Source organism: Eulemur rufifrons, chromosome 2 (genome assembly GCF_041146395.1).
Source record: "Eulemur rufifrons isolate Redbay chromosome 2, OSU_ERuf_1, whole genome shotgun sequence".
Lineage (NCBI taxonomy): Eukaryota > Metazoa > Chordata > Mammalia > Primates > Lemuridae > Eulemur > Eulemur rufifrons.
Genome location: NC_090984.1, coordinates 36,307,957 through 36,323,865, shown reverse-complemented (window position 1 = coordinate 36,323,865; position 15,909 = coordinate 36,307,957). Strand labels below are relative to the sequence as shown.

Here is a 15,909-nt window from a genome sequence, read left to right as displayed (position 1 = left end):
ACTGGACAACAATACCAGCAGGAAGGCCCAGAAATGTAACACTAATTTCTTGTTTGATTTCAGAGCTGGAAACAACTTTTGGTGGATTCCTGTAGTGGGTCCTTTGGTTGGTGCTGTCATTGGAGGCCTCATCTATGTTCTTCTCATTGAAATCCACCATTCAGACCCTGACCCAGACATCAAGGCAGAACAATCTGAGGACAAACCAGAGAAATATGAACTTAGTGTTATAATGTAGTGGTGTGCCCAGTTCTGGATGTGTACTTGGTCTGGTATTAATAGTTTCTTCAGAAAAGATGGCATCCAAGTTTCTGTGTTTTTGTAAGAATGAGGTGGAATCCACCCAATTTTCCCTGCTAGCTATGTGGGACACCTAATTGGAAAAACATCTGAATGAAGGTTTGGAAACGCTGACCTCTTCTCTACCAGTTTCCCACCAGAATAGCACTGACTGGCCCATGAAACTGCCTTCCCTAATGCCCTGTTTATTTCATCCTTGATGAAAATTCTTCTTACTAGGGGAGCACCAATAACTTGGAACCTTGACCATGGCCTTATTTGGGTGGTCTCAGCTGCATTATCTACATGAAAGTGTTACCAAAACCCTCTTCTTCAGTGTCTACAAAGATTACCTTCTAAGTATCAACCAAAATCTAAACTGAAAGAAAGAACCATGGTTTCAGTCAACAAATCCATGAATTAAGGAGTTAATGGGTTAAGTACCTAGTTACGCTGTGCTATTGTATTTGTATAAATACTGATATTTTCCAAACCTAGGGATGTAGGAAGCAATAGAATGTAGCTGGAAAGCAAAGGGGAGGACACTGTGGCATTCAGAAACCTCAGGAGACAAGATAAATTTGGGAAACCAAATGGAATTTTTTAATGGAAACCATTTACTAGATTAATCTCTTGCTCTTCTGTATTTTAGAGGGCACCAATTAATTTCCTGGTCTTTAGCATATAATAACCTAAAATACAATTGTAACCCTCAGTCATGAAAAATGCATCACTCTGTCTTTTCAGTTCAAATTCATTTTCCTGATTGCCCACTTGAGAGCAGACATTTGACAAGTTATGCCAATGGCTGCACTCATCCGTCATTCTACACATGCCCTAGATACCCAAACGGAAAGCCACTGGATCCTGGTCTAGCAGAATGTTTAGGGTGGAAGATCCCTGGAAAGATAATACTAACTTTTGGGGCTTATAATTCACAAAGCACTTTCACGCGTATTATCTAATTTCATCCTCATAACGATTGTCTGAGGTCAATACTGTGCTGCCCATTTTAAAGACAAAGAAACAAAATCTCAGGGAAGTTGAGTTGTCCCAGATCATGTGGAAAGTTGAACATTGTCCAATGCCTCCCTCCACCTTTCAGAAGATCAATAACTGGCTAAGAATCTTTGCCAAACGTTCCTGGCTGGCCAGAAGAAGTGGAATTGGCAGCTTCCAGAACATATATACCTTCTGGACATGATGCTCCAGGATCTTACGATATGAAGACTCTCATTCTCTGGGTTTATTCCCACTGTTACTGATGCACTAAGGAAGAAAAGCGGTAACAATCTGATCATAGCTTTCATTTGCTAAAATAACATTATCAGAAGACCTGCCTTCCTAAGCCACCCTTGGTCTTGCTAAGTCTTAATGTTCCTTCCCTGCCAATCCCAAACATTACATTCAGGGAATTTCTTCTTTCTTAGTCTCCTCCCTGTAAAGTTCTCTAATTGATGTTACTTTTGACAAAAGAGTCTCTGTGAGTCACAAGCACCAGGAGGCTTGCTTTACATCAAGGGATGCACCGTCAGTCAAACTGTCAAGCCCTACATTTCCAAAGGCATCCAGTTTCCCAACTGCTTTGTATTGGTAACAGAAAAACAAAACACAAATGTGAAATGTTTCTGATGGTCTATATTCTACAATCTATGGACATATGGGATTATTTTCTTGCTTTGAAGCTACCTAGATATTTCCTATTTGAAATAAAATTATTGGGTCATCGTTGGTTTGTTTGCTTATTTGTTTTTATAAATATTAAATTACCCTCTGGGTGCAGTGGCTCACACCTGTAAATCCTATCACTCTAGGAGGTGGGAGGATTGCTTAAGGCCAGGAGTTTGAGATCAGCCTGGGCAACATGCCAAGACCTTCCACCCCCTCATCCCCAGCCCCTCCACCCCCGTCTCTACAAAAAAATTAAAAAATTAGCCAAGCATGGTGGCACATGCCTGTAGTCCCAGCTACTTGAGAGTCTGAGGTGGGAGGATCACTTGAGCCCAGGAGTTCAAGGCTACAGTGAGCAATGAACAGGCCACTGCACTCTAGCCTGGGTGACACAGCCAGACCCCATCTCTACAAAAAAAAAAAAAAGAATTCATTTTTGTTTTAAAAGATTACTAAGTGCACTTAGTTCAGAGGTTGTCTGTCCTGTCTGCAAATGTGAATCCCCTGGAGGAGCCTTTAAAAAATACTAATGCCCAGGTAGGCCTTTGTAAATCTCTCAGGTGATTCCAATATGCAGTAAGGGTTGCAAACACTTGAGAACCATGTGTAGTGGTGGCCAGGTGATTCATGGTAGGATTCCCAGAGTCTTGGAGCCCCATGGATTCGAGCAATGGTCCTCAGTGGGGGCAATTTTGCTCCCTCCTCCCCTCTACTCAAGGGAACATTTTGCAATGCTTGTAGACATTTATGATTGTCACAACTAGGGAGAGGATGCTAATGGTATCTAGTGGCCAGAGACCAGTAATGCTGCCAAACATCCTACAATGCAATGACAACTCTGAATAACAAAGAATTATTTGGCCCAAAGCATCAGTAGTGCCCGGGTTGAGAGACCCTGAAGTTGAGGAAAGGTGAGGAGAGGAGTAAGAGAAGACATTGAAATCCTGCACCCTGATTCAATTCCAGCCAGGAACAGATACAAACAAACCAGGAATAGCCCCTGGGGTGGACTCTAATTCTTACAGCAAGGGGCAACCCAAATCTTGAGTTTTCTAAATAGCTTGTGCTTCTTAAACATTACTTGATGATTAATGACTAGGATTATGAAGAGGAAGTGTACAATTATGAAAATCAACCCCAGGAAGACTTTTTTTACATGGAAAAAAGTCCTCTTGCTCCAGGTGCTCACACTCAAATTCCCTCCCCTCCGCCAGTTTATAAGTGGGTTTTCCTTTGTCAGGTTCTCACCCAAGAGAAATGTTTATGAGGTTGAATTACTGGTAACAGAAATCAATTAGAGCCAGCTAACCTATTTTTAAAATAGCTCCTTTAGGAGCAAGAATTGTAACATCCCCTCTTCCCTCCCCCTTGTCAATCAAAAAACTTGATAGGAACATTTATCTTAATGCCAAAAATAGAATTTCTCTATGATTCCCCAAACAGTTGATATCTCAAAGCATGTCAAAAGTTTTAGGGCTCTTTTAACCAGTAACAACCAGAGTCAATACTCAGCTGTTGAATAGGATAAGTGGAGTAAAAATGTCATATTTAAAACCTTGATCCTTAAGATATAAATTATTGTTTCCTTTAAGTTGTTTACACACACACATCTTATGTTAAAGTATGTCAGTGTTCAGTAATATCACCACGGGGAAATTACAACTTCTGGTTATAAAGAAGGGTTTATAAGTTTTATTTAGCCACAGAACCTATTGCTCAAATAAAACCTCATGTGGTATCCACAGGTGAACTGGAGCTGCTATACATAAAGAGAGGGGAGGAGGGTCAGGAGCTTCATCCTGCTCGCAATGTCATCTTACACACCGCTAGTATAGTCCCTGAAGGGTCTCTGCAGAGAAAATATGAGTGTGTGTGTGTGTGTGTGTGTGTGCGCGCGCGCGCGCGCGCCAGGGTTGGAGATGGGGTCTTCAGAACACAGTGTCACAGTTTGAAAATCATTGATAAAGGCTTGGGACACATTGACGAACATTTTTATTCGAATTTCAAGCATAGAGCCTACCAAAGGCCATATTGATTCTAGAAAGTCTTTAGAAATGTCAGGTAATTTCTAAAGGCTCCTTAAATGAATTAGATAAGGAAAACAGAATTACTCAACCCACCAAACATCACCCACAAAGAGATGTTGTACATCAATTTTATGGTTAATTTAGATGTTACACATGGGAGAATTTACGTTCTCTGAGATAACATGTTTCCTAATAGCCCGTGGAGAGAAGCAACCATAATCTTGGTCATGCCCACTGTGTTGACTCTCTGAGTCTACATAAAAATAAATAGGTAGGTGATAGATAAATAACCAAGCAACCACGCCCCAACCCCTCTCTTGTTGCTGGAAATGAAGTATCTGTTATGCAAGAGAAGCTGTCTCTGGATTAATGAAAGGAGGGCCCCAAATAAACTGAACATGTATGATTCAGCGGATAAACACATTGAACAAGCTGAGAGAACCCACGGAACGATGTGCGGATGGAGACGCTTGCTGGAGTCTCTGTCCTCCCAGGGCTACGTTGTTTTTCGATGCTTTGGGCACTTCTGCTTTCGTGGACCTTTCTGCCCAAACAGACACAAAATTAATAATTTAAATAAATTATATTTTGTAATTCTACTGGTGACGAGCTCGATTATATTCTTTTTTCGGGATATGATTTTAGCAGAGAGTAAAACATTTCGGGGGCGGGAGTGGGGGCGGGGCTCCCGAAAGTGTCCCTGGCTCAAAGAAGGAAGAAATGGGCGCCGCCCCGCCCCGTCCCTGGTCTGGCGCGCCCCCTGCTGTCCCAGAGCCGCCGCCCCGCAGCCCTCCCTCCTCGCGGCCCTCAAGCCCTGCGTGGGGGTCTCAGGGAACAGGGCCAGACCCTCGGGCGTCCTGGAGGATGTGAGGGGCGCCCCAGAGGCCAAGCTCCCGGCCGTGCGGATGGTCCACGTCGTCGCCCTCCACCCTCCTCCTCGGGCACCCAGCAGGAGGGGCTGCCCGACCTCCTGTGGAGGAAGCAGGGAGGTCCCAGGGCCTGGGCATCCTAAGCTCCAGAGATCCTGTCATGTGTTATTAACACGCGATTCTGTGTAGTGTCTTGGTGTACAGAGCACGTTCATGCCCGGTACCTCGTGCAACTCTCAGAACAGCCCAGCAGCTAAGTTATTACCCCCATTCAAAGATGAGGAAACTGAGGCTCAAGGCGTTAAATGATTTGCACTAAGTTCCAGAGTGAAGAGCGGAAGAGGTGGGATCCGAACCACATGCCCGAGTAGGGTGACTAGCTGTCCCAGTTTGCTCAGGACTCAGGGGTTTTTATTTCTAGGATGCAAGTTTCAATGCTAACACCAGGAGGAGCTGATCACCCCATGTCCTGACTCAAGAGCCACGATCTTCCCTCCGCCGAGCCTCCTCCCAAACTGGTGCTCTCCCGTAGGCTCGCTTGTCCTGCAGCAGATAAAATGTTCCTTGATTAATTTGACTAGAAAAGAATGTCTTCATTTTTAATTTCAATTATAAATGCGAATAGGCCGGGCGCGGTGGCTCACGCCTGTAATCCTAGCACGCTGGGAGGCCGAGGTGGGCGGATCGTTTGAGCTTAGGAGTTCGAGACCAGCCTGAGCAAGAGTGAGACTCCATCTCTACTAAAAAAAATAGAAAGAAATTATATGGACAACTAAAAATATATACAGAAAAAATTAGCTGGGTATGGTGGCTTGCACCTGTAGTCCCAGCTACTCCGAAGGCTGAGGCAGGAAGATTGCTTGAGCCCAGGAGTTTGAGGTTGCTGTGAGCTAGGCTGACGCCACGGCACTCTAGCCCCGGCACCAGAGTGAGACTCTGTCTCAAAAAAAAATAAAAATTAAGAAATAAAATAAAATAAATGCGAATAAATGTTTTAAGAGTGGCACGGTGGTTAAAAGCATAGGCTGTTAATGAAAATTCTGTCAGCTCTATCTTCAAAATATATTCCACATCTGACCTCTTCTCACACACATTGGTGTTAAGCCATTGTCTCCTCTCTCCCGGGTCTTAGAGGAGCCTCCCAACTGGTCTTCCTGCCTTTCTGCTTTAACTCTCATAGCCAGCAAGCAACACAGCAGCCTGTGTGATCTTCAGGTAAAAGCCCAAATGGTCTTCAAAACATCATACACTCTGACCTTCCTGGCCTTGTCTCTACTGCTCTCCCCCTTGTCTGTCCTCTTGACTCCAGCCACACAGACCTCCGTCCTGATCCTTAAGCCCACCAAGCTAGCCCCTGCCACAGGGCCTTTGCACTTGATGTCTCTCTTGCTTGAAATTCCCTATCCCACCTCCTTCAGGTCCCTGTTCAAATATCACCATGTTAGTCTGGTTTTTCTCACCACCCATCATTCCCCATCCTCTTTCCTGCTTTATTTTCTCCCCAACACTTATCACCCTTTCTAAAATACACATAGTTTATATTAAATTTGTTGGGTGTTGTCTGTTTCCTTCCAATGAAATAGAAGGTGAATGGTGGCAGGCACCGGGGAAGCAGTCGTGAATTAGAGAGCGAAAAGTCTTGTCACCATTCGCCTTCATATACTTAATATATGAAAAACTGAAGCTAAATAACTTGGCTACTGTACTAGTAAGTAGAGGAGCTAGGATTTGAACCCAGAGAGTGTGCCTCTATACTTCCATTCACTTAAACATTTATTTAGCTTCAGTTTTTCATATATTAAGTAGTAATAATAACAATAAGATCATCAGTGTAAAGTTCTTAGTTCCAACTTCATGGTGTGTATCCGATAAATATGAACTGTTGCTGCTGCTGCAGCTGCTGTTATTATTATTAATAACATTATAACTTGTGGTAGTTTGAAAACATGGAATGAGATCATCAGAATTTGGCTACAAGCTCTTCTCTGCTCTCTATAATTTAATAATTCCCAGTTGCACATATCTTTCAGGAATCATCTTCCTAGTACCTAAGGATTCAGTTTTATTTTTCAATCTTTAGTAGAAATCAGTAGGATTACTTACCTTAATTTTTTTTACTATGAAAGATTTAAAAATTATACAATAGTTAGAAAATGGTATAATGATACTCCATGTACTCTCCACCCAGCTTCAAGAGTTGCCAACACATGGTCGGTATCGTTTCATTTATACCCCTTCTCTGCTTCTGACTACTCCCCCGGAACTTTTTGGAAGCAAATCCCAGACATGATGTCATCTTATCCATGAATATTTAATATGTATATCTAAAAGATAAGGATTTTTTAAAAAACGTAACCACAATACCATTATCACACGTAAAAATAAGTACCAATGACTTCTTAACATCATGAAATATCCAGCCATGGCGCACATTTCCGGCAAGACCACCTTTTAACTCTGGTGCATAACAATGTGCATTCTGTAAAGGTAATAGGTGATTTACTCTGATGTCTACTGGCTCGGAAGAACACCAGGGTTTTGCAGCACTGGTTTACCTCAGTTTTGTACCTTCATATCAGAATCCGCTGTAAGATTTTTGCAAAACATTTTCATTTTTAAACAAAAAGGAAAATATATTTGTCTGCTATTACCAAAAGTAGCCATCTGCCAGGAGTGAAATTATGTTTAAGCAAGGAGGAAGTCCTGAATTTATTTGAAATATCATTAATTAGTATTGTTACATTAAGAAATGCACACAGGCCAGGCACAGTGGCTTATGCCTGTCATCCTAGCACTTTGGGAGGCCGAGCCAGGAAGATACCTTGAGGCCAGGAGTTCAAGATCATCCTGAGCAAAGTAGCAAGACCCCCATCTCTACTAAAAAACAGAAAAATAGCCAGGAGTGATGGCACATACCTATAGTCCCAGCTACTTGGGAGGCTGAGGCAGAAGGATCACTTGAGCCCAGGAGTTTGAGGTTGCAATGAGCTATGATGATGCCACTGCACTCTAGCCCAACAACAGAGTGAGACCTTGTCTCAAAAAAACAAAGAAAGAAATGCACACAATATAAAATTCTTATCTTTTAAAAGCTAAAACGTACTGTGAAAAGAAATCCAAATATTTAACATCCATGCAGCCCTATGCAAGACACTGTGGCTAATTAAGGTAAGTGAAAAACTAGAAATTCCTAAGCTACTATAACATGTAATGGCAGTATTTATTTGATGTTTAATTATTTATATATTGTTACCCAACGACTTCAGACCTTTGGAAATAAAAGCTAATACAAAAGTGGCACAATACTTCCGGGTCCCAATCTTTGCATAAAGAAAATCTCCTCTATCAAGAGGGAGTTTCGATGGCCCTTGGTTTGCTCATCTCTGGTGATATTCTAAGAATAAGATTCTGATCAAATAGATAATATAATTGTAGCCAAAAATCACTTTGTGAATCATGGAGAAGAGAGAACCATGCATTGCTTATCCCAGAGCCATTCTCAGTCTGGAGCCAAGGGCAGAGAATCAATATTTTGTTGCTGAACTAATGACCTTTGGAACAAGACCATGAGGGTGTCTTACTGCTCACATGTTGGAGACTGTATAGCTAATGCTCAATATGTTAGGCTCTACAGACAGCCAGATTGAATTCCAATAAACCACTGAATATCTATGTGACCCTCTAAACCTCAGTCTCCTCATCTATTAAATGGGAATGATGCTAGCACTTGTGTTCAGGTTGTCAAAATATTAAGAACATGCCTGTGAAACACTTAACATTGTGCCTCGTAATAAGTGTCAGCTAATTCTACTATTATCATTTCACATTTACAAATTCAGCTATATATCCTGCTTTGCTAACGTATAAGAATAAGAAGCCTGAGAAAAATTTCCAGGAGTATAAATTTGCTCACATTTAAATAATCTAATTCATATGACCGGCTTAGCTTTGACAGTTCTCTTAATATAGTCAGGTGCAAAGAACCTACACAGGGCTATGATTAGTTCATGAATTACAGAGTTTAGCTTTGATAAAGAAATTAACTAGATTATTTAATTGCCTAATGGAGCTGCCAAATTAATCTGAAAATCCATCAAAAATAAATTAAAATGATTTACAGAGTTAATGAAACTCCAATAGAAAATTCAGCAGGCTTTTTTTTTTTGTAGAAATTAACAATCTGATTTTAAAATTTGTATGGAAATGCAATGTAGAAGAATCAAAACAAACTCAAAGAAGAAGAATAAAGTTGGAAAACTTATGCTATCTTATTTTAAGACTTTCCATAAAGCCATAGTAATCAGGACAGTGTGCTATTAGTGTAAGAAGGAGCAAATAGATTAATGGAATGTAATAGAGAATCCAGAATTTGACCCACACTTCTGCAGTAAATTGATTTTCAATAAAGGAACTAATGCAATTCCATAGAGAAAGGAAAGCATTTTCAACAAATGGCACTACACAACTAGAAAAAAGGTAAATCTTGACTCTTAACTTCATAGAAACATAATAAACACTAATTCAACATGGATCACAGACTTAAACATAAAAGTTAAAACTACAGAGCTTCTAGAAAGAAATGTAGGAGAATATTGGCAAGCTTCAGATTGGCAGATAGTTCTTATATAAGAATACAAAACCATAAAAAAATAGATCAATTATACCTCAACAAAATTTAAAACTTCTACCCCTTAAAAGACATCAGTAAGAAAATGAATGGGCAAGACACAGACTGGAAAAAAATAATTGTAATACTTGCATATAACAAAGGACTTGTATGCAGAATATATAAACGTCTTCAACTTAATAAATAAAAGGCAAACAAACCGATTTTTAAAGTGGACTAGGGACTTAAACAGACACTTCATTAAAGAATGCATTAATATATGAATGGCCAATAAGCACATTAATGAAGTTCAGATTAAAATCACAATGATATGTCACCGACACTACTGTAGTTATCCCCCAAACAGGCTGACAACATCAAATGGCAAGATGTGGAACAACTGAAACTCTCAAACATTGCCAGTGAAGTATAAAACGGTATGACTATTTTACAAAAATGTTGCTTATAAAGTTGAACTTATACCTACTCTATTATCTTTCAATTTCACTACCAAATATTTACTCATAAAAGCCAAAATATTTGTCCACAAAATTGTTATACAAAAATAGTTATTGCACCTTTATTCATAATAGCTCTAATCTGGAAAGAATTCAAATGTTCATCAACAGGAAAATGGATAAACTCTTTGTGGCATAGTATTATGATGAAATATTATTCAGAAGTAAAAACTAACATGAAATTAATATATGCCATAACATGAATGAATCTTAAAAATGTATTGAGCAAAAGAAGTCAGCTATAAATAAGTACATAATGTCTAATTTCATTCACATTATGCACGCATCACTCTATAGAATTTAAGAACAGAAAAAAGTACTCTATAGTGATAGAAATCAGAGCAGTGGTTGCTTCAGAGATAAGGAGTGGGTACTGTTTATTAAGGGGCTTGAGGAAACTTTCTGGAGAAGTGGAAATTTTACATATTTTGATTGGGCTAGACATTACATGGGCTTACATACATGTCAAAACTCACCAAACTTTACATTTAAAAATGTGTGCTGTTCACTGTGTATAAGTTATACAAGAGATCTTCAAAACTATTTACAGCTGATTTCTCATCAGAAACCATGAAGGCCAGATGGCAGTGGGATAGCATATTTAAAGTAATAAAAGAAAAAGATGTTCGTGAGGATGTGGAGAAATTGGATCTTGCATATATTGCTGTTTGGAATATAAAATGGTGCAGCTGATTTGGAAAATAGTTCCTCAATAATTAAACATAGACTTAGCACATTACCTAGCAATTCCAGTTCTAGGTTTTTACCCAAGAGAATCGAAACTTGCAAAAACTTGTACATGAATATTCAGCATCATAGCATAATAGGCAAAATATAGTAGCATTATTCATAATTGTGAAAAAGTGGAAGCAGTCCAAATATTCATCAATTGATGAATGGATAAATAAAATGTATCTCCATACAGTGGAATATTATTCAGCCATAAAAAAGGAATGAAGTACTGATGCAGGCTACCGCATGGATAAACTTTGAAAACATTATGCTAAGTGAAAAAAGCCAGGCACAAAAGGCTACCTGTATATGATTCCACTTACATGAAGTGTCCAGAATAGGAAAATCTACAGAGACAGAAAGTAGATTAATGGTTACCAAGGGCCAGGGGAAGGGAAGATGGAGAGTGACAGCTAGGTGGTTACAGAGTTTCTTTTGGGGGTGATGAAAAAGTTCGGGAATTAGATAGGGACGATGATTCCACACCTCTCTGAATAATCTAAAAACTACTAAATTGTACACTTTAAAAGGATGCATTTTATAGTATACGAATCCTTTCTCAATCAAGAAAAAAGAATGATATGGCCATTTGAAGGACAATCTGGACGTACTTAGTGATTGCAAATATGTGCACCCTCTATGACTCAGCAATCTCACTCCTGCCTATATACTTCTGATAATCAGATCCATATGGGCATGTGCGTGGGGTGTTTATTGTGTTGTTCTTGGTGGTAGGATGTTAGAGGCAATCTAGAGTCCATTCCTGGGGGAATAGATAAGTGAAGCGTGGAGGATGCACACTCTCCAACGCCACGTGGCAGCCAGCCACAGTGAGCCAGATGGACATTCTGCACTGTAAATAGATCATAGAAATGGTGTCACGCTAAAAAAAATAGAAAGTGAGAAACAGAACAAGACCTATAGCAAGTACAATTTATGTAAATTAGAAATACATAAATACAATCCATTCTTCAATGATGCATGCCAGTGTAAGAATAGAACATCTTAGAATGGCTCCCAGTAGTGGGAGGGGGCAGGCAATACAGACTCAGGAGGAAGGGGGAAAAGAATAAAATAAAACAGGAGCAGGCCAAGCACATGCAACAGTTAATAATGAGCCATGACTGAGGAATATAATAACCCGGCTCTCTGCTCTTGAAATCCAAATAGAGAAAGAAAAGGAGGAGAAAAAGAAGGAAAGGCAGATGGAGAAGAGGGAAGAAAGAAGCTAGCTCAGATACACTCCGAAATTTTAACAGAGATTATCTCCAGGAGGTGAGATTGTAGTGGGTTTATTTCTCCATCTCTTTTTTTTTTTTTAAATGTTTGTAATATTTTTTAGTTTTAAAAAGTTAAGAAATGCCAAAAGTCTTAGATGACTTTTGAGTGACATTTAAGGACACTTTGATGCTATCAACAGCCAGAGAATTTTAACCAGAACCATTCCCTTAGGTCATTAAAGTGGATTAAAAATGGCTGCCCTGTGAAATGTAGCCCGTCACTGTCTCTCTCCATTCCTGTCAGAGCTGTTCTCGCCTTAAACTGACATTTTGAGCCCTCAGAGAGTCACAAGTGACCTGGATTCCACTCAGTGTAGTTGAACATTGTCATCCTGCTGAAAGAAGGGCATCTAATAGGTTTCTGACCAACAAGGTCATCTCTCAAAGACTCAGAAATCAGTAAGAGAAGGACTCTCCAGGATTTCAATCAGGACTAGCCAAAGAACTGAATGCGATGAGCGAGCGTCAGGAATCTTGGAAACTCCCTTGGAGAACGTCTTACTAGCTCGGTTGGCTCTCTGCTGGGGCAGCACAGTAACCTCCACTGCTGGATCCAACTCAGACCCAGGATCCGGCATGTCCTCTTTTAGAGGGGGATATAAGGAACCCTGTGCTTGGCATTCTCTGGTTTCTCTCCTGTCAGCCCTGGGGCTAGTTCTGTGACTTGGTACCTGGTCCTTGCTACTGTGATTCTGTTTCCTTTCCCTTCCTGGCGCTCTGGTTCCCCCATGACCAGGGTGCTCTCCTGCCTCTCCATGTCCTGCTATCTAACCCCAGACCCCATGACTTCTTAGTGTTGACAGGTTTTCTACTGCTCCTGGCAGAGTTAAACGACCTCTAGGACTGGCCCAGCCTAGTCCTGGTGGTGATAGACCTATGAAGAGTATGTCACGTGAGACTTATGACCCCGGAGGAACATGAAGCGTGGCCACATGGGTTTGTCTGCCACCAGCTGGAGCCCCAAATGAGCTGAGCCATGCGAGGGCCACAGAGGGTGTGAGTTGGGCACAGAGGTGGAGAACGCATTTTAATTAATGTTTTGAGCAAGAAGAAGAACAACAGAAAAAAGATAGGCCCACAGTGTTGGGCAGGCGGTTAATGTGAACAGATGGCAGACAGAAAGCAGCACTATTTTTATTTTTGCTATATTCTTCAACACAGTGCCATAAGACTAGGGATAGTCATGTGCTCCTCAAATTTTCAGAGAAGTGGAGAGAAAGAGGTCAATTTCAGAGACTACAAATTGAGTAACAACTTACTATTACAATAATAAAACATTAACAATGCTGAAACTCAACATGCATTGGGTGTTTATTCCATGCTGGGCAGGGTGCTAAGTGCTTTCCACACATTATCCTGTTTTGATCATCACATCCCAGCCATGAAGGAAGTATCATTTTCCTCATTTTACAGATGAGGAAACCGAGGCTCAGAGAAATTGAGAAATGTGAGTAATTTTCACAATGGAAAATAGCCAGAATTTCAGCCCAGGTGTATTTTGACTATCAGACCTGTGCTCTTCAAATTCTCAAATAAATTACTCATGATTGTGTAGGAAATAAAGTGGTATTCACTGAGAGCCTACATGAGTTGATTAACAGCCAGTCATGTTAGACTAAATTTAAACCACTGTACTGGATAATTTTACCCTGAGAGTTCAGCAAAAGGCTAGAGACAAAATATGCCTTGACTTCAGCAATGCAAATTCTCCACGTTGTCATGATGAACCAAAAGTAGTTTGGTAGATGACAAATTAGGCAGCTTGTAGCTAGAATGACCATGTCCTAAAAGTGTTGTTCATTCAATAAAACAAAACCTACTAAGCAGGAGGTCTTTAGTGCCCTGCCAAAGGACTCTGAATTTGCTAGGACCTGTTTCATATGTATTGCACATTTGTCAAATTTTAGAAGATACATGGATAATTATTATATTCGATGACAAAACTAAAATCGATTTTTCAAATCTCATCAAGCTGGAATGATGAGCCACAACAGATAAGATGAAAGTTAACAAAAAAATAAAATAAAATCTTTTATTTAGGTCCATAACACCATTTAGGAAGAAATTGGGGAAAAACAACCAAACAGCAGTCCTGTGACAAATGCTAGAGATTTATAGGTGTGTGCACATTCAAACTGATGATATGATTGCTGAATGTAAATTAAATCCAGGACTGTGTTAATACTGTCAGGATAAACAGATGGATTCCTTCCTTCTTCAACATTAGAAAGACCCATTTTGGTTCCGGGAATATTTTTTGAGAGGATTGTTTCAGTTATCTATTGCTGTATAACAAATCACCCAAACTTAGTGGCTTAAAAATAATTTACGGTATTATTGTCTCTCATAATTCTCTATGTTGACTGGGCTCAACTGGGTGATTCTTCCATTTATCTCCCTTTGCATTTTCAGTCAGTTGCCAGCTAGGGTTGAAGTAGTCTGGAAGCCCATGGGCTGAAACATCCAAGATGGCTTCTTCATACACACATCTGATGCCTCAGTTCTTCTCCATGTAGAATCTCATACCTGGGTGGTCAAACTTCTTACATGGCAGCTAGCTTCCAAGAGCACAGAGATAGAAGTTGTCAGGGCTTCTTAAGGCTTAAGATCAGAACTGCCACAGAGTCACTTCTGCTACATTCTACATAGGTCAAAGGACTGCCAAAATTCAGGATGGGAGGACTACACAAGGACATGAATAGCAGGAGACGCCATGCATTGGAAGCCATCTTTGTCATTCATCAAAGAAGACAACCAGGTTTCTAATAAATCTTATTCAAAATCATGTGTAACATGAAAGACTGAAATAAATTTGGGGTTTTTACCCTAGGTGTTATGCTTTATCAGTTCACAAGAACTATTTTCAAATTCTTAGAAGAAAGTATACAGAAAAAGGTAGAGATATAACCTGTATAGCTCAAGAGAAAAAAAATAGAACTAGGGTAGGTTTCAACTCAAATGCTAAGCACTCAATTGTCAGGTATGGAGATAAATTTCTGTTTGAGTAGGAAGTCATAACAGATAGTCTCTAAGGCCCCTTTCTACTCTTAAAATTTAAGCTTCTAATTACATGCCTCCTCCTGTTAATTATTTCTTGGTATATTAGTCCCATCTCCTCAGCCAGATTTTAAATTGGAGAAACTGAATGAAGGAATTAAAAAACTTTCTGGACTAGCTTCTGGTCTTAGCCCTATCAGTGGTCAGCTGCTGTGTGACTTTGGGTAAGTCACTTAGTGTCCCTGGGCCTCCACTTCTTCATCTGGAAAATAAGGGCATTAGATTCTAACCTCCCTCTCAGTGCAAGGTGAGGATAATAAATGGCAACTTTCATAGGGTTTCTTTAAGGATTAAACGGAAATGAAAGTAGATAAAGTGTGCCTGGCCAATAATTGTCAGTGCCCAGTAAATATGAGCTCTCATTATTTCCACGATCATTGTCACATCTCTGATTCTACGACTTCCATGTGTAAGATAGGATCTTGAGTGACTTTAGACCTCTGCTTCATTTGCTCTGCATAGCGACGATCAGAAAGTGACTCTTCATCATCACTAGTCTAAGTCTGCTCACAGCGCCAGGAGCCCACCGGAACCTTGTACCTGGCAAGCTTTTGGTAAATAATTCAGTTAAATCTGAAATGGCTTGGGCAGCAAAGGTGTTCTCTTCCTCCATGCCCAGCAGAGGGAGCAAAAGAAAAGGAACAAATCCCTTCTCAGCTCAGGTACCAAACAAGAGAGGAAGAAGAGGCTGGGGCTTGTAGAGGTCTCCTTATTCACCTATCCCTGGCCCCTCATAGATTGAGAAACTGAGACCAAGGGAGTAAAAGGGGTTTCCCAAGGTTACCAACCAATAGGTGGTGAGGCCCTCAGAAAGACAGGCCTGGGTTCTCAGTCCCAATTCTTGCACCTTTGACCCAAGGTCCTTTTATG

The 15,909-nt window shown here is 40.3% G+C and overlaps 1 protein-coding gene across 2 annotated transcripts in view; it reads left to right on the top strand.

Moving 5' to 3' along the window:
• AQP9 (aquaporin 9) overlaps window positions 1-2,010 on the top strand; it is a 40,100-nt gene extending 38,090 nt beyond the window's left edge. Inside the window, exon 6 of one of the 2 annotated variants that reach the window (XM_069483469.1) lies at window positions 64-2,010. In XM_069483469.1, the coding sequence (XP_069339570.1) occupies window positions 64-238 (175 nt within the window). In that variant the 3' untranslated portion in view covers window positions 239-2,010. The remainder of the gene's footprint in view (window positions 1-63) is intronic. The other variant, XM_069483475.1, reaches the window with a different exon arrangement.
• Window positions 2,011-15,909: the final 13,899 nt, after the last annotated feature.